This window comes from Colius striatus, chromosome 21 (genome assembly GCF_028858725.1).
Source record: "Colius striatus isolate bColStr4 chromosome 21, bColStr4.1.hap1, whole genome shotgun sequence".
NCBI classification, from domain to species: Eukaryota; Metazoa; Chordata; class Aves; order Coliiformes; family Coliidae; genus Colius; species Colius striatus.
Window position 1 is genome coordinate 8,336,143 of NC_084779.1, and position 22,423 is coordinate 8,358,565.

Below are 22,423 nucleotides of genomic sequence, written 5' to 3' on the forward strand. Positions count from 1 at the left end.
AAGCCCCACACTGGACCATCCTCCTTCCCAGCACCCAGTTTTAACTCTCAACAGGCAAAGTGCTGCTTTACAAATCCAACTTTACAAAAAGATTTTATTGAAAGGATTGAAAAATATTTGTTTTCAACAATATTCCAAACAAGTTTTCAAAGCATTAACAATATGTAACAGGATTTTTCCTCTTGAAAACTCAGTACGCTGCTTTATTCCACACCACAGCAGTTGTAACTCCTTAAACTCTCTACTAGAGAACAACTTCTGAAACACCCAAATTCAGTTCCAAGCTTCCATTTGGGCCCTTTGGAGACTGGAAAGGATTTGCAGGTACAGTGACATTAACAAATCCTTACGTGAAGACACACCGCCCTTAATCAGCAAAGACCTATTTTACCAGTGCAGTTTAAACAAGTTACTGTGAGTAAGCTACATCAGCAAGGTGAGCTGGTATTGCCAATATAGCCCAGTCTGCATTACAGCCTTTCTCTGGTTCAGCTGTGCGTTGAACAGAAGTTATCCACACTTTAAGCAGTTACATAAGCAAAACTTGAGTGCTGTTGAAACCTCACTTGCCTGCTTGGGAACTGCTGCTGTGTGGATTAAAGGCCTTGAAAAGGAACTTTGTACAGTCAGATAATTTGTAGTGTAGTCACAGAATGTGGGTTGTGTTTGATATAAAGCAGCTGGTACAATTATCACCAACACAGCTTCTCGAAGAAAAAGCAAAGACTCACATCATCCTGTGACTTCCTTTCCTTTAGTCAGTGACTGTAGCTCTCTGCTTGGCTGACCAGTGATCCAAATCAGATTGTTATCAAGCAGGAATAGTTGTACAGGCAAAACTGCAGCAGCCTCAAAGCCAGTGATGTAATTGCAGCGTGTGATAAATTCAAAGGCAACTCCTAATCTGGGTCTGGATCTAATCTAGAGAAAGTAGTTAAGTTTTGGCTACAGATGTCATGATACACACTCTGAAAATTAAAGTTCAGCAATTTATTCAATAATTCCTTTACTATTATAAAAAGCATAAATAAAAAGTGCTGAATATAGTTTTATCTTTAAAAAAATACTAGATAAGGCTCATTAATCATTTCGCCTCACCCTTGCAAAACGATTTCCACTTCCTAGCGTGCCTAGTACTCTGCTTGTATTCCACTCAGCAATACATTTATAGAGCCACTATACCCTGTTCCTTTTCCTCAGTTATTGCATGTTTAAATAAAATAGTTTCAAAGCAAAAGTCCCCACACTTCTACAGTTCAAAAGGTAAACAGTTATTAAATAACTGAATACTCCACCTAGGAAACCCGTAAGCAGCTTCAAAACAGTGCTAAAACAATTACTGCAGATTCAAGTGAAAGATAAATCCCAAAAGCTATCTGGATATTCTCTAAGAATCCACAAAATTCATCTTTGTAGCCCAAATCAAACCAATATTCTATGTTACAAAATGTACAAAGCGAGTGTTAATTTACACCAACACATTCTCATTGTGATTCGTATCGTTAGCCAAGAGTTTGCTTCTCTTTTCTGGACAAAGTGCTCTCACCTGGACTTAAGAAAATTAGACAGACTAGGGCAGCATCCAAAATGGAAGAGACATCATTGAAATCATCAGAGGAGAGCAGGTTAGGCAGCGTTCAGAAGTGAAACATTTCCCATTACCCCTTTGGACCACATAAACAACGTAAGACAATCACGAGCAGTTCACCAGAGCGTCTCACTCCACTTCCAAGGAAATCCCACCTTAGTCAACCAATTAATTCCTCCACAAGGTTATGCCATAGGCTTAAATTTAACAGATAATGTCCATTCCTTTAGTGGCCAATGCAGCAAGACTTTGAAGATGCTGAAGTTTGGGTAATGTGATCATGAGACTGCACCACAGAGAACATAAATGTAAACATTATACTTGGGTTTGATATTTTTCAGGTAAAGTACAGTACAAACCCTTTTTTCCCAACTAGCTCTTTTGTTGGTTTCTGTTTTTGCCTTTTTTCTTTCATAAAAGCACATACAATAAAATATGTACACAGAGAAGTTAGAAACAGTTGAAAGCATCTTAAAAAAGTAACTACCAGACTTAGAATATCTTGAGTGTGCTGAAGGCACCATTGCTACTCTACTGGGAATGTGTCCTCTCGTTTGTCAGCCCACCAATGCAGTATCCCTCTCAGCACCAAGAGTTGGAAGCTATCTATGGAAGTTGAGGGCATTCAGTGCCCAGTACAGGATATTCTTTTGAGACAACAGTGGGACTAGAGTAATTCAAGTCCAGATTCTTCTCCAACACTTGGAGAAGTCTTTTTGTTTTGTACTTTCTGGTCTCTGATGCCCCCATTTATTCCACAGAATGAAATGCAAATCATAGTAAGAAAGCCCACTGATGATTGCCACCAGCAGCAACTGCAGAGCTACAAAGCAGCTCAGCTACAGAAGCAAACATTGCTGTCGTAACCAATTCATACTTGTCTATGCTATTTGTGGACATTCACACAGTGATGACAGTCAAGGGTCAAACACTGTTCAAATGGGCAGAAGATGTATTATGCATATATTAATAAAGTTTTACTTTTTCAGACTTCTTCCCATCTACTAATACAAACCATCCCTCGTGGGTATTTCCTCACAGCGTGTCGCGTTCGCAGGCAAGGAGAAAGTACTTGAAGCACTGTCTTGTTCTGAGCAAGATGTATTTAAGCTAACAAAGAGGAGCTTTTCTTTCTTAAAGAAAATAGCTGGGAGACTTTATATGCATAGCAGTCTTAAATGGAAGTACAAATATACCAAATCAAAGAGAATCTTTTAATGCCACTTTTCTGTATCTACATTCAGCCTACCATGTTGTTGGCAAGTTATAGGTTATAATCAAATCTGCAGATGCAGTTGTCAATACCAATCAGAAAGAATCCATTTTCAGACTGTTCATTTGAAGGAAATTCACACTGGATTACTACCATCAGAGCCTAATTGCTTTCATTCCTTCTCTTGGTGGACATAGCTTCCCGCCATCACACAGATATAAACCACAACCATTGTATGTGCCTGAGATGGTGACCATACTTGTGAACCAAAACCTGAACAATCCAAGCATATAGAAGGGATACTGCCACTTCCCATTCCCATGAGTCTTGTTAGATGTAGACACTCAAAATTCTTCTTCTTCAACAGCAAAGTTATTTTGCTTCTTGCGAACATTCCAGTGTAAACACTCAGCCAAGCTCTCAAACCAGTCGCTCACAGGGTCTCGGAAACAGATCGAAGGAAGGGGATAGCAAGAGGTAGTGATGCTAATACTGCAACAACACAGGAATACTCCAGTCAGTCAAGTGCAATGAACAGCAGGTTGTTTTGGTTCATTAGCTAAGATAGTGCTACCTTCAGCCAATTTGGTAAAACTGGGAGTTTCCATAACCAAGCAACAACCAAGTCTGCAGGCTACTCTAAACAAAGTGAACACGGGGCTTAAGTGTTCAACGAGGCACTGGGGACAGCATGTGGACACAGTAAGAATACTGAACCCACTCCATAACATCCTGCAGTCTTGTGCTGGTCTTCACATCAACACCACATAGGGACAAAGGAATTTGTAAGTCAATCCCTTGGCCCTGTTACTTCAGGTTTTAACTATGAGCAACAGTGCTAAGAAGTCAGGCTCTAACAAAGGGCCAAAGCTCATGATTGAATCCTCACTAGTCTCCTGATCTATTGTACAGATTTTTCAACCTCAGAACACAAACAGCTCAAGATGAAGTGTCATGTCAGCTATACAGTTTCCTATCTGGCAACTTGTATGGACCAAGAGAACAAAAAGTCCACCTAAACAGCAAGTCTATCAGACACATATCGCATAGTGGCCTTAAATCCCCTCCCATTAGGATCAGCCACCACATTCTGCACATAAAAACTGAGGAAGCTTCACACACTGCACTCTGCTCACTCAAGGCACCACAACTCTTCAGTGTTAACACAGCTAAAGCACACAGTGCTGTTCAGAGCTGCTGCTTACAGGCAGCTCCTGTTGCTTTACATCCTCTCCTCAGGTTTACCTTCAAATTCACAGAACCCTCTAAAGACATGTCTGTCTCCCTTGCCAAGCAGGCAACGTTCACACCCTTTTGTCTTAACATTGCAGTTGCTTTCATAGGAAGATCTAAAAAACTCAAGTTAGGAATTAAATGCTTCTAGTGCAATTTGTGGTGCCAAAGGCATCAGGTTTTATAAAGGCTCCTTTCCTGACTGCCAGCAATTCTGACAGATCTCAGAGAAGTGCACGAATCAGTACTTTCTGTACTTATAGAATGATGTTACAATCAAAAAAAGGCTTGACCTGTCTCCATGGCATATTTCCTGCCTCTTCCTTCCATCAAATGAAACCCATGCTGTATTCCTGGCATCCGGGGAGAGCATAATCTGAAAAGAAAAAAGAACTAGACTTTAGGACTCTCTCCAAGTACAGAACAACCTCTTTGCAGCTTCACAGTTGCACTGATTTACATGCACTTTAGCCAATATTATGTAAAATTCTATTAGTCAGAATGCAAATGTATTCCCACTTGGCAGAAGGTTACACAACTGCAATCCAGTAGGAAGCAGTGTGAAGTATTCCACTAGTGGGTATGTTATTTGGAACAAAGATGCATTCTTCAACCAGACTCGATCTGCTCCTCCTCCAAGTGAAAGGATGCACGAGACAGACGGCCTTTCCTGCATTCTTCTGCTGTCAGGTTCACAAGGTTACTGCAGAAGTTTTTAACTTAGATAAGTAATGTAACAGCAACTAACCTTGAGTTCCACTCCAGCAGGAACAACAATGGGTCTGAAAGACAACGAGTGAGGGCAGATTGGGGTGATCATTATTGCAGGAACGTTTGGATGAATCATGGAGGCTCCTGCTGCGGCTGCATACGCAGTGCTACCAGTCGGCGTGGAGACAATGACTCCTGCAAAAGGAGCAAAAGTGTCACATCAGCCTTACAATCAATGTCTTATTTTGGAAGAGGACTGAGAAACAGCACTTAGAAAAATGAAGCAGACAATGTATCAACTTTTATTTCACAGGAGAGTTGCAGTCTGATACACAGAGTCAGAAACTCTCTTCTAATCCTGGCACAGCAGGTTTCTTCCATGGCTTCATGTAAATTGCACAAACATCCACATCTCAGGTGACACAATTTTGTAACTGTGACAAAGTCTTTTTTTTTCCAGGGTAAGAGCTTTAAAGGTGAACTTTTGTATTTCATGAGTTGGGGTCTTAGACCTTCGGTGAATTCCAGACGTCAAAGAAATGTTTTTCTCAGCTACTTCTTGCCCTTAGCCCTGCCATGTCATACCCAAAGAAACTGCCACTCGCCTTCACAAGTTCAAAACCAAAGCTTACAACACTGTAATGCCTTGTGGAACACATTAGTTACCAGTGAATAAATACACCTATGGTTTGCACACTGATGTTTGCTGTCACCAGTGAACTGAAGCATCAGATTTCGTTTCCATGTGAGAAAATCCTCCAGTACAATGGCAACAGTCTACACATGAACTGAGAGGCAATTGAACTCAAAGAGCAGACTCACCATCTCCCTGCACTGTTGTTATCAAGTGGCCATCTAGAAAGACATCTACATTGGAAAGGTAAGAAGAAGGACCACGATCCACCACAACTTCATTCAGGACCTGCCATGACATCAAATATTACACCAGCCCATTACTGCTACTGGGCTAATGCAAGTAAAGTAATGGAAAGGGGAAGTTATAATAAGACAAGCACAAAGCACATTGGTTTCTCTGACCTGATATTGCATAACTTGCTTGCCCATTTCCTTCTCTATATTAGCAGACACCACTCCATTTTCCTCTATGCCATTTTGTACCGTCATTTTCTCTCTGTGCTCCTTTACTACTTTCACTTTCAGCCTGCTTCGCAGAACAAGTGCTGCATTGCCTAGAAGTGAAATACAGGAGAAAGTACACAGAAATTACATGCTTGAGTAGTAAATAAACTCCTGTCATGACTAGCAAACTGTATGAAATGCCATCCATCTACTAACCATGCCTTCAACATTCCCAACTTCACTCAAGAGAACTGTCTACACTTGGTTAAAGCTCAAACCTCATTTTCAGCAGTAATGAGCAAAATTTAAAGTTAAATTTTAAGCCAGTCCCTCCTCCCTCTCCTCATCATGTACAAAGAAAATTCAAGTTTTACATGGACATGATCAAGACTGGAAAACACTTGTTAGACTCACGATCTTCACTAAGACAAAAGCTAGGCTTAAAGAAAATCACTGCATTAGAAACACCCATTAAAAGACAACACTCGAGCAATGTCAGAGTTTTATACATCTTTTCAGGAATCTACTTTGGATGCAATGCAACTTGCTATTGAAGAAACAAAGTATTTCCTCAAATACTGCATTTGCCTGGCTTCTCACTGTTTAAGCACTGCACTGCTTAGAGAAACACTACCACAGGTTTCACAGCCATGATATTTGTATGTTTAGCTGTCATTTAACGCAAGTTCTACATCAGCTTTTACTTGTTTACTCCACAATCATTTCTTAGCCATTTTGTTTACAGAAAGGAGCACTGAAGGAGTAAATACAATGCAATACTTGTGCTACTTTAGTATACATTTCACGTGACTTGGTATTATGGGAAAAGCTAAATGAATTGGTTAAGAAAATCGACTGATCTTAGAAAAAGCTACAGAAAACGTAACAAAGAGAAACAACCACACCTTGTCCCCTTAAATTTACCTTCTATAACCTGAGTGACTTGGGACTGAAAATTCTCAAAATTAAATGGAGTAAGAAATCCAAGGGATCCCAGATGAAAAGCCATAACTGGAGGGACACTACCCTATCAATAAAGAAAAGAATTTAAAAGCTGCTGAATAAAAACAATTCATACTTCAACCAATTGCCTGTAAATATTTTGACTACTGATGTAACTTCAGCTGTGCATAATCAAACCAACACACAACATACATTATTCTCAGCAAGTATAGGGTAAACCAGGCTTGATAAAAATAAAAAGGAATGAACAGCAAAGGACAAATACTGAACTCAGGACAGTGGGAAAACCCCCAAACCAACCACCTTCATATACTTCCAAAAGACAAAAAAGGTCTGGAAGTCTATTTCCCAGGAAGACCAACCTGGAAAAGTGAAGAAGCATAAAGTAAGGTCCCATCTCCTCCCAGGCATATGATAAAGTCAATCTGATTGGAGATATCATCATAATCTAGAAGCAATGTTGAAATACAAGCTTTTAGTTAAGTTTTATCACATCTTAATTTCCAGCTGTACATTAAATGCAGCATAACAGAATACTCACTGGCAAACACAAAACCCCGTGCTCAGATGTACCAACAGCTGTTTGTGTAAGACATTAGTTGAATAAACTTGATGCAACGACTGAGGAAACACCAAGACAAGCAATAACTTGAACTTTACTTGCAAGAAATCGTTACCATACCTTCTCTGAAGGTGCAAAACTTCTTCTTCACTGGTCCAAAGTTATCATCATTAGCTATAGCCGGGTCTTCCAATACTTTTTTTTCTACGTACACTATCATATTGTTCTCCTTGAGAGAGGTAAGACAGGCTTGTTAATAACCTCAAAAGGTGACAAAATGTTTCACTTTCCCCATAATTTGCACGACTTCAAACCATACACATAATATTTCACACAAGTGCTCTGCATCAGTTGGTTGTGATTCATTTTTTGTGTGCGGTCTGATCCTAATAAGAATTTTGTAGCATGCACAGGTCATCTAACAAATGTAATTACACTCTGGAATACAGATTACACGACACACCAACACCACAATGCTTGTTCCAGGTTTTAAGGATTAAACTTTTTACACCCCATCTCCTCAAACTGAGAACTGCAAATAGTAAAGGAAATTTTTTGCCTGACTTCTTTCAAATTCTGTACTTTTAAACTACTTCAGTACTGATCTTAAGCTCTGAAAGAAGCCCGACTGCCTCTAGTGGTAACGGCTGTAACAATTGGTGCTACACAATTCAGCACAGTCTACATTCAATAGAACCAGTAACTGAAAACTGGTTTGATGTAAACTTCTTAATTGTAATAAAAAAACCTGGAACTCCCCTTTCATTACCTCAGTAAGATGCACACAAAGCTCCTTAAAAGGCTGCAGCAGACTGGCATCACGGATCTTTTTAATAACAAGGACACTCTTGGGACGTTTGTTCCACGTCAACCGCTGGCTTGCTGGATCCTGAATGTGCCTAGAGAATAGGAAACGAAAGCCATGGCTCCGTTTTGCTTTGACAACACTCTGGACTGGTAAGAATATATGCTTAAATATAATTGCACACAATCCCAGAATCACAAGAAGGGGAATGCAGCAGCTCATATTGGTTTAATGGAGAAATTACAATGGTGACACAGCATAAAGGTGTCTGCTCTTGTAGCTGCAACCATGCCAGTAACATGTACAAATTGGGACTGGAACTACACTACAAAAGCTCTTAGATCAAGTTCCTGCATTGACACCTCTCCTGATGCTTCCAGCCATAATGCCTTTCTCCTTTTTAGGCTGACTTAAAACATGGAGAAACATGCAATTAGAGGACTAGAAAAAGCTACAACATGAAGTCTTTTCCCATCCAATACTCAAACAGCTGAAGTTGATGTGAATTTAAAACACAGTAAAATAGTTCCAACCCAAATATTTTCTTTTTAGCAATGTTTCCTTCAGTGTTTTTTCACTGACACCAGCCCAAGTCACACTTTTCTCAATACAGTTTGAAGCCTGTAGTTGCAGGTGCTCAAGACAAACCTCAGCAACTATGAAAAAACTACAGGACATAATCTCTGCTCTGGGAAGTCTGCACCTGCAATTCTTACACATGCTACCATAAAGCCTCATAAATAAAGAGCTTAAAGATGAACAGATGCCTGTACACTTCTATTCCAGGCCAACATTACAGATATGGAAGCACATATAATTGAAGTGCCAAATCTCTTAAAAAGTCTAAGCTATGTAGTTATTTTATGTGATCACCCCTCCATGATCCCTTGCTTAAAGCAGCACAGCTACCACTTTAAATTAAACAATAAACTGGAAAAAGTACTTAAAAGCTCCTGTCTGCCTTCTGTCAGGACAGCACTCTAACACCTGAGAACATCAAAAAATAAATATATGTACACAAATCACTGGGCAGCTTCCAAGAGAGTACAGTAACAGAACCCTCGTGTTGCTCTAGAATACATTTAGTTGATTTAAGAATATCCAGATGTATTTTCCTTCTTTTATCTCTGCTTCCAAGCTACACACTCTCATGGTTGTGTTTTACATCCAACAAGGATTCCAACCTTTTCCACATGCTGCAGCTGTTAATCCACAAACCAAAGCAGATTAGTATAAATGCTGAACAAGCCAAATATACAAAGAGATTTGGATTTAGAGCTTCAAGGGTTAAAATAAAGCTGATGCTGATCCTGGAGGTGGAATAACCTGTTTATTTTACTTCCCAAAATGCCTATACCCTAAATATATAGGCAGAAATGGTAGACTGATGTAGTTCAACACTAATAATCTTTGAACAGCACCATCACAACACAGATGTGCAGTTACACCCAGTAATGAAAGAATCAGTATTTTTTACAACACTCAGTAATCAGTATTTCATTAACCCCCCCACTATGTTTTATGTCTTTAAACAGGAAGAGTCAAACAGTTGCAAAGGAGCTGAAGCTTTATACACTACTTGCAATGCAAATGGTGACTAAGGAAACATTTTCTATACCAAAGTTGATTTAGTAAAATTCAATTGCTCAAATCTCAGTACTGGCAAAAGGTTAAAAAAACCCCAAACCACAGAGAGAAACCACCCCCAAAATCATTTCAAGATGAGCTGGCAAAGAACTAAAGATTGCAGCACTACTTTTCACTTAACCTGGCACTAATAGACTTAATTCAAACAAAAGACAGCCTCTCTCACTCATACTCACCAATTCAACGTGGTTGCACTAAAGGAAAGGTTACCCATAACATGCTCTAAGATCTTCATGTTTCTTTCCAGGGGTCACACAAATGCAACAGCTCCACAGAAGCAAAAGGCTGAGGCTTTTACCACTTAGTGATAAACTGTTGCCTCAAAAGAAAACATTTTTCTCCTACAACTGGTTTCCCCAGTTAGGTATTCCAATCATTCCCAATAGAAGTTGTGAAGCTTTACAGAAATATCCAGAGGAAAATGTTTATTGCAGATCTCCAGAGGCAAGGTTTCGTAAGGAAAATCCCATTGCAAGGAAGGAGTTTAAAAGCAGCTATTTGTGCTGCCCCCTCCTGAACAACACAAGCAGATGACTCTTCTTTGACTGAACTGTCACTCAATTCCTCCTGTCATCCTACAGAAGCCTTCAGAAAGCAGGCTTTTCAGTACTTTCACTAACTTATGCCCATACATAAACCCCAAATTTTCTGTTAAGAAATGCTCTCCTGTGAAGAGAGTTTCACCATGTTCCTGACTGCAGAGAAGAAAAGCCCAAACAAAAGCATTTTGCTTGTTTTCAGAAGCTCCAAACACCTGATGTATAGTAAGAAGAATAATTTACAAGTAGTAAATTAAGTCCTCCCCTGCAACTACCTGGGAGCACCCTTTACTCCCCAGCTACTCTGAGCACTGCATAAGCAGTCTCTTCCCTGGCAAGCAGCATGTCTTCTGCGCTGCCTGCAGCCCTTTTACCCAACTGCTCTGGACACTATCATTATCCTGCACCACGCTGGCCCAGCCCCTGGGGAGGAGCATATTAATGACAGGTGGGTAAACACACAGTGCAAGCTGAGTTCTCAGATGAGCTGCAGCACTCCAAGCCACCAACTTCAGAACAAGCAGAAAGAATGAGGAAGCCAAGAGTTATTGTACACTGCAAGATCTCTGCCACACCTTTGTAGGAGATCTTAGGATAACACCAACCTGCCTGGAGGAAGACTACTACTGTTCAGGGGAAAAAAACCCCACCTTTTAAATGGAATTAAAACAGAGCCCACTAACTATCAATTTGTAGAACCCTGATGTTCCTCATTTGACCAAGTCACCCTTTCCTAAGTATATAAACACATAGTGTAAAAAACAACACTTTTATACCTCCCAGCTTATAAAATCAGAATGTTTCTATGCCTGCTAAGCAGAAACTAGTATTTCTTTTCACATTAAATGGATCACTAGAGTCTAAAAGCAAACTTTTGCCTTAATGACAGTCACACACTCAAAGTGCCAGAGGTGAAAAACCCTCAAATGACTAGCTCAAACACAGTTTCAAGATGCACGTCAGGCTAATGCACAGCTAATGGGGTCTTGCTTGAGAATACAGCTCTGCAATGCCATCCATTCTCCTCTCACACCAACTTTTTAAATGGTCCCTGTGTGATTAAAACAGCAGTCCAGTTTTGGCAATGCAGACCCCACGCTGGCAACCAAGTACCATGAGAACCTCTAAATATCAGGCAAAATACAAACAGTGCGGGTTAGGAGGTGAATTAGGGAAAAGCAAACTTTTTGCTTCCACATAGAATAAGCATAAAATCACCTGACAAGTACTTACATAATCGTCTTGGGATTCTGCAGCATACAGGCCTTTGGTCCAAATGTGGTCACTGGGCATGGTCCGTGCAAAGAGCGTGTTCTCCTAAATACACACAGATGTAAAACCATCAGTAGCTAAATGAAATGTGATGACAAACTGGGTATAATTAGTTCCCCAAGGCAAACTAAGCTTCTTAAACCTACATGTGTTTGACCAGCCAATGTAATATTACACGTATTAGCTCTAATATTTCCAATCTAAAACTAAACTCCCCTACTTACTCCTTGAAAGCAACTTGAAATGAGTTTATCCCTTCCATATACCAAATAATCACTTCCTCATTATTAGTACCAGGCACATATTCTCCTTGCATTAATTTCATCTTCACTTCAGCATCAAAGAAGAATTCATTCTGCTTAACCTCAACTCTTCCAGACACTACAACACAGAACAGTATGTGTGTCTCAGAGAAGCTAATTCCCAAATCATAAAAACATCATCCATTTTCCAGGTGTCACTACTCTGAAAAGGCAAACTCCTATGTTTAAGGAACACCACACAGATAATTCCTGTGTCAGAGTCAGCTATATCATTCTTAGATGTTGAGACACTTAAAGGTTTTTTTCAAACCTAGAGTAAAAAGGAATTTCAGTAACTAAAGGCCACCTTCCTCAACTTCTCAGTTCACTGTAAACCTCAACAATAGTCAGATGTCAACACTCTGAGTGCTCAAACAGCTGCTGGAGTAGTAGCTGACCAATATTTCAGCTTCTGTAGGAACTTACTGAATAACACTGAGAAATTACCAAATGAGACTTGTGGCAACACTCAAAAGAAACCCAAAATACCTGTGTAATAACAGGAGAGCAGCAGCATTCAGACATTGTTATGCAATTTTGAGGTCTCACAACCTTCACTTAACAGGTATGTCTAATTAAGACACAAAACCTAAGCCAGGGGTTTTGTTTGCATCCTATAACCACTTTCTCTTCCGTAATATTTTGGCAGGCTGACAATAAGCAAGCAAATAAACAAAATTAGCCCAAGACTGTTGTTTTCAGGCCTACAGTGACTGTTGTGTGGCATTAATGTGAAGAATCAGTCTGCATCAATTCCAAAGTGACATCAGCAAGTCTCAGTAACAATGCCCTGACCATTTAAAGACCTTATTTTGATCGTTTAAATGTTTGCAGTTTAACAAATCAATGAAACACAAATCCTTCAGGTCAAAGGCACGTGAAGACATATCTGCAGCACCAGGGGTTTTCCCCGTTTATCTAATCAGAACCAACTCGATCATTGCCTTCAAATAAATAGTTCTGAAGTCTCATTTATCCTCACACTCAAATGCCACTCAACACAGGATTACTCCTAGCTCTAGGATGAGATTACCTGGAGTAGCTCAGACTTGCTGTGCTTTCCTTCCCTCCCACCTCCCTCAGCAAGTCTGTAAATGGGAGTAAAACTCACTCAAGTCATGTAACTGTTGAAACATTATGTAAATGCTATTAGAATGATTCCATTAGAAAGAAGGGGGAAACATGTCTTTCCTGTGCTTAATTCAATTAACCCAGGAACTAGTAAGTAGCCTACTGCTTGGCAGGAACAAATCGCTGCCATACTGCCTTCTATTGTGTATATTGCAAAGTGGCTAAAACTAACCTGATGACTCACTCTTGGTGACAAAAACCCCAACACAACACTCAGAAATCGAACAGAAATCAAAAACAGATGACAAGTTGCAAAGATATAATTAAAAAACAACAGCAACACCTTGTTTGTTGCATGGCTAATAAAATATGCCTGTGTAAGATTTGAATTACAATACAGAAAAGGAGCATTTCATTTAAATCTCTAACACACTGATGTGGTACTTGTTTGTCAAATCATCGTTTCCATTTATAAGTCCAGGCATGACCAATTCAGTCAGATAAGATTATTACTAAGTGATTTATAAAGTTTACCTTCTTTGTATTCAATCAGAACAACAAGCAAGGACTGAGATAACTAGAGATTAATGTGTGTACAAACACGTGTAAGGGGGTGGTAAGTCTCTATCTACTTGTGAACAATTACACTTGAAATCAGAATAGTTAAAACAACACCTTGGCACCATCACCTCCCCCTTCTTGCTCACCTCAAGCTCCTTCCAAGTAACTGTCTTTTCTCACTTCTTTCAACACATGCCACTCCTAGTAACTTGCTAAACTGTTCCTACAAGAGGCATTAAATACCCACATCTGACCTTCCTGACATTCCAACCAAGTTTTCTCTGCAAGCCCTAGTTGGTAATTCATATACATTCTCGTTGAGGTGTTACTTGGTTTTATTAGTACTCAATCTATGCCTGATTCGATCACCAGAAGGTAAAACCTCTGAGTAAAGAGAACTGAAAGCTGTTTGCACTAACACTGCCTTTGCTGAGAATGAGCAGAAACGCAGGGAAAATTACACATGTTTAGGAAAATGGTCTTGTCAGTTCAAAGCAGACAGGCAAGTGCTTCAACCTGAACTGTGGTTGAACTCGATGATCTTAAAGGTCTTTTCTAACCATTATGATTCTATGAATACACAGCAAGTCTGAGATCACTTGCTGACATTCAAAGTGCCTTGGGACAATCTCACACTAAATTGAAGACAGTAAATGAACAGAGTCTCAAAGAAAATCCCTCAGAAGCAATAACTCTCATTCAAACCCACAGCCCTTTGTGAATGTTTTCCAAAAGCATTAAAGCACATGGACTTTCTGAACTACATATGCAAAGCAAGCATTTTCCTAACCTTTTAGCCTCTTCAGGTGAAGGCTTTGATTAAGCCTCCCTTCACCACAAAGCTCTCCCCTGTGATCCCCAGTCTCACCCGTATACACTCTGCCTTCCAAGAGCATTCCTACCAGCCACGCAGGAACTCTGGACCAGAAGTGCATCTGTGGAAGAGCTCCTCCATGATTCTGTCAGTGCTTTTAAGAAGGTCCCAAGCTAAGCAAGGCAGAGTTCTGCCACGCTTCCTGCAAGACGCAGACACACTGCTACCGCAGCACGCAATTCAGTATTTACAGTGGGTCCAAAGATCACAGAGTCAGAAGTTCCATCCAAGCTGTCCACATGACAAGAGCCTTGCAACCAGATTAGAAATTTGGCTCAAAGGATAAAATGGGCGTTTCTCACTGCTTTGAAACCATTTGTGCTGCCTCACACTACCTAAATACTCACACAGCTTTTAAATACACAGCCCTAGAGATAATTTTATTGACTTTGTTTCACATTTTTCTTAAAGACAGCAACAACGGGAAGACCCAAGAGCCATACCGGAATTCTTTGGTGCTTCCTAGGGCCGGTGAAGCAGACAAACTTCGTGACTTAGCTCGTCCCCGGCTAGTATTGCTCCACTCCTCATCGTCATGACATGTTGAGCAATGATAAGAAGAATCTGAGCTCACATCAGCCTTACTGGTACACAGCTTTTCTCGATTCATCTCCATACTGGAAGTGAAGGAACCTCAGTGAGAGAAATTCAGTTCCTGGTGAAAAAACACCAGGGGATAGGGAGGAAAGAGAAAAGAAACCTCAGTATTAGCAAAGCTGATAGAAAAACAAGTATTAAACACCGAGTTTACACACTTCAATAAACACTTCTCAAAAGGATCTGGGCAATTAAGAAGTTCTTTGAGGTAATCAGAAGACACTGGAAGGAAAACCCATCAGAATTAAAACATGTGTGTTCCCAGATCCAGAGAATGCTCAATACAAAGCTGTTTCAAGACCAGCACAGATTCCCATCTCCAGTTATATCTAGAGGTGTTTTAGATACTTTGGAGAACAAAAAACTTTGAGTATTTGCCAAGGGACAAAGACTCAGGAAAAACGTCAGAATGCCCTATTAGGTAATACACATATTGAACAAATAAAGCTAGAATCCTCTAAGCTTCACCAGACAACAACCCTGTCAAAGTAAGCAAAAAAATAATGCAACAGAGAGAACCTTAATAAACTGCATTTCTTCAAAGGGAGAGGAATACCAAGCTCAGAAGAGACAAAACCAAGTTGAAGGACGATAGCAGAGTTCTTAAATCCTTTCTGAGAAACTGGGGAGATGGTCCAAATCAAACAAGATCAAATAAGGACAAATATGAAGGATTTCACTTCCACAAATAAAAGATCAACAGCTGGCAAGGCAGAGATTTTGCAGAAGTCAAAAAAACCCCAAACTTTAAATAACCATCCTTCCCAAAAGTACTGGAAATCTCGTATGAAAACGGTCACTTGAACCAAGCAGAAGCAGCCTTACCAGCTGTAAAGCACTAAGCTACATCCCAACGGTGCCTTCCTCCACTCACTTGATACCAACATGGGGAAAACGCTGGTTCATTAAAAATTTGCAGATGTTTTTAGAACAGATTTATCACTCTGGATGCACTTCCCACTGTATCCTGCAGAGAACAGACTGTGGCGTTATTGTAACCACTGAAATGGACTATGGCTCTGGAAAGTGCTCGTAATGACCTTTATCTGTAAAGTTACCAGAGGACACCCATCTCCCGAATTTTACAAGTACTGTGTCACAGCATCCTCAATTTTATGTAACAAAAGCACCAATAAACTGAAGCTGTAATTTTAGAATGAGCAGTGGCTCATTACTGAATTACACAGAACCAGCACCTAACTAAATTAGAAGATACTTTTGCTCCTACCGTAGATCCCCAGGAGAACAGCTCTGCAGAGGTACAGTTACTGTCAGCCATTAATAATTTATAAGACCCTGCACTTGTAAAGAGATCACTGTTCAGCTGTTGGTTACTCATTGCTTAGTATCACCTATGACCATGGCTTGGGAAATAGTCATTTCAATGCATTCAGTCTTTTACAACTAAAGTTAGAAAAGTGTAGCTGCAGAACAATCATTTCTGATGGATTCCCCTCATCCTTCCGTGCAAACTGGATCCTGCAGTAACAATCTTCCTTCTCAAATACAGAAAGAACTCAAAACCTTAATTTCTGAATTGTTTCAGTGCCTTAATTTTCACTTTTAAACCTAAAGATTATTCTTTATAACCTGAAATCATTCTTATATTTGCTGTACCTATTTCACAGGGTCCAAACAGGCTTCTCCAGCATGTTTATATGTCCCCAGACTTCCTCATACTTTACTACCTCTGATTTCTGAGGAATTACAGATGTGACTGTATCTTTATTGGAGTACCATGCCCATGGCCAATATTAACCAGCACTATTAAAGTGAGTCAAAGTTAATGCTTAGCATACATAAATACATTCCATTCTGTAGCACTGGCCAATAAGAATGCTGAAGACAATAATTAATTAATGGAGGAGATCACTTCATCAAGAACAATCCACACAAGAAAAAACACACTGGAACTGGTGGAGGAGAAAAAGCAGACACCAAAAAGCACTGCAACTGCATTTCACTATCAAATTTAGAAACCAGGGACTTCCAAGAGAAACCCCATCCTCCCAGAATTATCCTGGGAAATGATACAAAACAGTTGCTCTTACCCAGATCATTAGTCAGCTCTCAACATGGGCTACTGCTGAACTATTTCAGAAGCACTGAAGAGTGGAAGTCAGTACTGAGCAGTCTCTCACCTCCTCTCACTTCTCCCCAACAGCACACTTCTCAAAGATATTCATCTATCCACAAATGCATATCTGCACTAGGGATCATCTCTCAAAAATCACAACTGTTAGCAATTCTTTCTCCAAGGTCTGCACTGCAGAATGGGCACACACCAAAATCTGACAGGTACTTAACAGTACACAGATTTTGTTTCTTCTCCCATTACATAGGTTATCCGCCCCTCATTCCTTTTTATCCCAACGCTGAGAACTTGATCTGGGCCTAGGAAAATATAAACTACAACAGTAGTTAACAGGGTGCAGGGAACTGCAATAGCACTGCAAGCAGTCTATGGAGGATGAGTTTTCTTAGTAACTCTACAGTTGACACATATGCTTTTGAGTCCACAGCATCCCTTTAAGCAAGAGGTGCAGAGAACAGTAAATTACACAGTAAGCAATAGATAAGGTGCACTTCCAAGAGATTGTTTCAGGTGCCTTCATCTGACAGATGCTGCCAGCCAAGAAAATCAGATTAGCACAAAACTGGAAGTAAGACGGTGTACAGACCTACTAAATACAGCCTAAGAACTTGATATTCCTCCCATGTAATACTTTCCAATTCAGGATGTTTCAAGTACGGCTTACACCGTGTGCTGTTTAAGTAACGTTCCCTCACAAGACCTTTATTGAATAAGCAGACTTGACAGAAGGACAAAACTATCACTGAACAGCTTCCAGGATTGGAGCCAAAAAACTTTTAAGCGTATGTCAACAAACTCGTGAAAAAGCTGCTCTGGTCTGTATCACATCCCAAACTTCTTGGTTTTCACATGTATTCACACGTATCCAACCTCTTCTGTAGCTTCTCAACTTCAGCTCCTCCCTCATTACAAACGAACGCTGCCATGAAGCAGAACTTCACGGAGGTTTCAGCAAAGCATCTTTCCATAGAAGGACACAATACCACAACAATAACAACTTTGTGTTAGGGCATGGGAGGACGTTACATCTGACACTGGTACCACTTGCTCTGTCGCTACTGACATCGTTTGCTTAATGCCCCAACTCTGGGGAGAAGTTCCTTTAACCGTGATGTTTTGCTGAAGACACCACTCCGGTACAGATCACCTGCGCGTGGCTCCATCCCTACGGCGCTAAATCTCCCCTCGCCCAAAAAAGAATGAGCCGCTGTATTGAGTAAACTTCTGTTTTGGTGTGGCACAGAGCTTCATTTTCCAGTGTGTCTGGGGGGGAAAAACAAGCCCTAGAAAGATTCCGTACTGAATGCAGTGGTCCCACAGCAGTTAAAATTTGGGAGCCTGTTTTTGGATTACACACTGAAAACCAGGGAGTGTGACTGTCACATGTTAAACACCCAAGCGAAACAAATCCATGTGTTAACTCCAGAAACACCAACGGACTCACCCACTGAGACAAACATTAATAACCGAACGCTCACGGTCATCTCTTCAGTCAGAAACGTGGGTGTTACACCAAACCAACGGAGCACCGCACAAACCCGACGTGTGGCCAGAGACCGCACGCACGATAAAGTGGTTTTGTTAACGGGAAACCATCGCACCTCGGGGCTTCTCACGGCTCACGCTCCCGGACGGCGCCGCGCTCCCGGGAACGGCCCTCCTGGGCTCGCAGGGACCGAGCGCCTGCGGGATCTGCCCGGGGAACGCGGGCTCGGCCCTGCCGCCGCTGAACGGGCGCCGGAGCGGCCTCGGCAGCGCCGACCCGCAGCCAGGCGCGGGGTCAGGCACCGGGCACCCGCACCGCTCCCGCCGCGGAAGGCCGCTTGGCCCGGGCCGAGCTCCTCTGAGGGCTCCCCTCGGCGCAACCGCCCTCGCCGCCGCGCCCCCGGCTCACCGCGCTCCCTCCGCTCGCTGGAGCGTCCCCGGCCCCGCGCTCCTTCAGAGGCCGCCGGTACGTCGACCCCGACGATGGTGACGGTGGTAGCAGCGGCGGCGGCGGCTACTCGCGGGCGGTGAGCGGGGCCGGCGGACCCTGCGCGCCTCCATCGTCCTTCTCCCCGCCTCCTCCGGAGCGGCGGGACAGCGCGCGTGCGCCGCAGCGGGCCGGCGGCCGGGGACGAGCGCGTGCGCGGCTGAGGCGCGGGAGGGGCCGCGCACGCGCGGGGCGGGGGCGCGGGGCGGGGGCGCGGGGCGGGGGCGCGGGGCGGGGGCGCGGGGCGGGGGCGCGGGGCGGGGGCGCGGAGCGGGGGCCGGGCGCGGGGGCCGGGCGCGGGGGCCGGGCGCGGGGGCCGGGCGCGGGGGACGGGCGCGGGGCGGGGGCGGCTGCGCGGGGGCGCGGGCGGCTGCGCGGGGGCGCGGGGCGGGGGCGGCGCGGGGCGGGGGCGGCGCGGGACAGCACGCGCAGAAGCATGGAATCATTAACGGTTGAAAAACTCCCTTGAGACCATCGAGTCCAAGCACCGAGCTCACAGAGCCCATCGCTAAACTAAACCGTGCCCCCCCAGCCCTGGCTCTGCAGCAGCTCTAGGGATGAGACTCGCCACGTTCCCGGGCAGCTCGTGCCGGTGCTGAATAACCCCTCGGTGAAAAAGTTCTTCCTACTGTCCGAGCAAAACCTCTCCTGGTGCCACGTGAGGTCATTTTCTCATCTCACCAGTAATAAATGACAAGAGACCTGTATTTCAGGTGGTTGTGGAGTGATCACACCTCCTCACACTGAACCCACTGCAGACTTCGAGGCCACGCACCTGGTTTTGGGCTGTTTCACCCTCTCTCAGGATGCAAGGGCAGGACTGGGCAATTAACAGTACGTTTTAGAAGGTGCCAAGTGTGTAACCCATCATCTTACCTGTAACATGCAATCAAAGGGCAGGAACAGATAGTGTAAGTGGCACCTTAGCTCATGCCACACCTTTTTAATCCCTGTAGCTATCATTGCACACCACTCACGCCCCTCTACCCTGCAATAACTGTCCAACTTTTACCTTAATCTCCCCTTAGATCACTGGTTAAATACTGTTTCTGATAGTAAATTCCTGTTTGAGCATGTATGCCACCTTACTGTATTAGAATCATTCCATCTCAACCACTAACAGAAGCTCCTGCACTGCAGGAAACCATTTTCCAGCCTGTCCTTGATCTCAAACCAAATTTTGAGCAAGGATGAAACAACACAAAATGACACTTGGCTTCAGTGTGCAATCATGGGGAACTTTGCTACAAACTCAACAGAGGTAGGGTCTGGCCCCTATAGAGACGCCAGCAAGAAAATGAATCAGAGTTACCAAAACTGATCAGGTTTTCCAGTTTCTAAATTACATTCTCAACCAATATTGCTTTAAATATTGTCTCAGACATGTAGCTCACTGGATAATGTATTGGGATAATCCCACAAAGTGAGAACAAGTTACACCATTTGAGAATGGGGCAATTTGGAGATTTTTTCCTTCCTTTACAGAGAAATTTATGTTTTCAGGAAACTGGGGAGCTGCAAAGAAGTGACAGACAATAAATGATGAGACCAACTTGAAAAAAGAGGAAGCAGTTGCTAAATATGGGGAAATACCATAAGCAATGGTACATCACTTTCTAAAAAGTGCAGTATTTTGAGTCACAATTTCTCTCTAATTCTCCTTCCAGGCAATGATAAGAGTCCAGCCTGCAAGGAACTGAGGACAGATTACAACATTCTGTGAAGTTCATGATATTGTAAAGACTCCAATGTCTTTCAAGTGCTGAAAGAGATACTACAACTGTAAAGGGACAACACACCATGATGCCAGGAAGGAATTTAGCTCTAAGTGTTACAGCATTCACCTTAAAAGCTACAGTAAAGCATCACTCCCAGCAGAGGAGCCATGCTCAGACACAGTGCCTTTGCTAACCATGACTGTCCACAGCCAATTCCTGCCTACAAAAGCTAATCCCTGAATAAATTGTCCCTTGTGTTGGCTGTTGGGATGGACTTTTCTAAATGCATTTAGATGACAGTGCTAAGTCACCACTGGGACCATTTACCACAGGAATATGTATTGGCTGCTAAAAAATAACCATTCCAAAGCAGTAGGGATTTTTTTTCCCCATGCAAAGCACCTTCATGCAGTTGCTCAACATTTTGCAAGAGGCATGAACTCTGCAACATGATGAACACTTATCCTCATTAATTGGCAGAGATAAGACTGCTAATCAGCTGAGCCTACACTATTTATAAAAGGAGTTACAGTTACAACAGCAGCTCTGAGCTGCCCAGGTTCAGCAGCGACCTTGGAAGGCTCTGCTTGCTGGTCTGGATGAATAAGGCAGGCTCCTCTACAGACCCAAGTGCCATGAGAAATAGAAGAGATTTATGTCCCTTCTGAGCATGTTCTTCCTAAGGTGTGATGAGAACAGTGCAGCTCAGCACTCTAACCCAGGTTGTGTTTCCTTTCTCCCAGGGAAAAACGAAGAGAAATGTTGCCAGTAACACAGAGAAATAAGCATAAAACCATGCTGCTTTTTCCCCACTAAGGGTCTCAGCTCTGTGGAATAGAATTTGACTGGCTTTAGATCAACAAAAAATATAGCCAATAAAAATGCCATTGCTTATTTGACTAATTGCACAGAAGGCTGGTGCCAGATACAGAGAGGCTCTGCTCAGTCTCCACTTACAGTCCAGATCTACCTTCAGCAGAGGGTATTTCCACTCAACAGGAAGCAACAAATTGCCATTGCTAACTCTTAACAGGGCTGAAGGACAGAGTTGTCACCTCTCAAACTTCCATCAGTAGAAACAAAAACGTTACCACAACGTTTAAATTCTGAAGGAAAACGGTGGCACATAAGTGTTAAAAATAAGCTATTTATTGATGGTCACAGCCTATAAAGCCACTGACAGAAAGAGAGCAATGTATGGCACTGCACTGCATTCATTATTCAGGCTGATTGCAAACACCTCCAGTCCTTACGTAAATGTCATTATCCCAATTTTAAAGACTGAACTCGATTAATTGACTTGCATAAGGGTTAATGACTGTGGCACAGCTGAGATAAGCAATCAGGCATGTTGGCATGCAGCCCCACACTCAATCCACTTCACAATGCAGATCATCTTTGATAATGTCAGGAAAGGATTGAGAGCTGTTGGCAGCCAGTAAAGAAAACTTAGGTAACAGGGAGTGGAGAGATTTTGGAGAAGTCTGACAGAGCAGGAGAGCAGTGTGTCCAAACACACACCCAGGACTTACCTCCTGTGTCACAGCAAGGTGCAGAGAAGACAGGCCTATGGAAAATGGCTTGGGGTACAGCTTGGGGTGTTCTGGGAAGTGCTCCTGT

The 22,423-nt window shown here is 42.5% G+C and overlaps 1 protein-coding gene across 4 annotated transcripts; it reads right to left on the bottom strand.

Moving 5' to 3' along the window:
* Positions 1 to 74: 74 nt before the first annotated feature.
* NADK (NAD kinase) lies at positions 75 to 19,193 on the bottom strand. Of its 4 annotated transcripts, none has more exons than XM_062012680.1 (12): positions 19,008 to 19,193; positions 14,865 to 15,038; positions 11,575 to 11,658; positions 8,120 to 8,249; positions 7,471 to 7,579; positions 7,151 to 7,236; positions 6,750 to 6,852; positions 5,784 to 5,935; positions 5,568 to 5,667; positions 4,783 to 4,940; positions 4,328 to 4,410; positions 75 to 3,293 (listed from the first exon to the last, which is right to left on the bottom strand). In XM_062012680.1, exons 2-12 carry the CDS (start codon positions 15,035 to 15,037, stop codon positions 3,146 to 3,148), a joined length of 1,326 nt encoding a protein of 441 aa, XP_061868664.1. In that variant the 5' UTR covers position 15,038; positions 19,008 to 19,193; the 3' UTR covers positions 75 to 3,145. The 4 variants fall into 4 exon arrangements, with proteins under 4 accessions (XP_061868664.1, XP_061868662.1, XP_061868663.1 ...); XM_062012678.1 differs by having other exon boundaries at positions 14,865 to 15,076; XM_062012679.1 differs by lacking the exon at positions 19,008 to 19,193 and adding an exon at positions 18,715 to 18,993 and having other exon boundaries at positions 14,865 to 15,076.
* Positions 19,194 to 22,423: the final 3,230 nt, after the last annotated feature.

Coding starts and splice junctions, on each gene's coding strand:
- NADK (XM_062012680.1), bottom strand. CDS start 15,037: ATGGAGATGAATCGAGAAAAGCTGTGTACCAGTAAGGCTGATGTGAGC. Junction 11,659..14,864: donor GGAAGCACCAAAGAATTCCG/GTATGGCTCTTG, acceptor GTGTGTATTTAG/GAGAACACGCTCTTTGCACG. Junction 4,411..4,782: donor CTGCTGGAGTGGAACTCAAG/GTTAGTTGCTGT, acceptor TTTTCTTTTCAG/ATTATGCTCTCCCCGGATGC.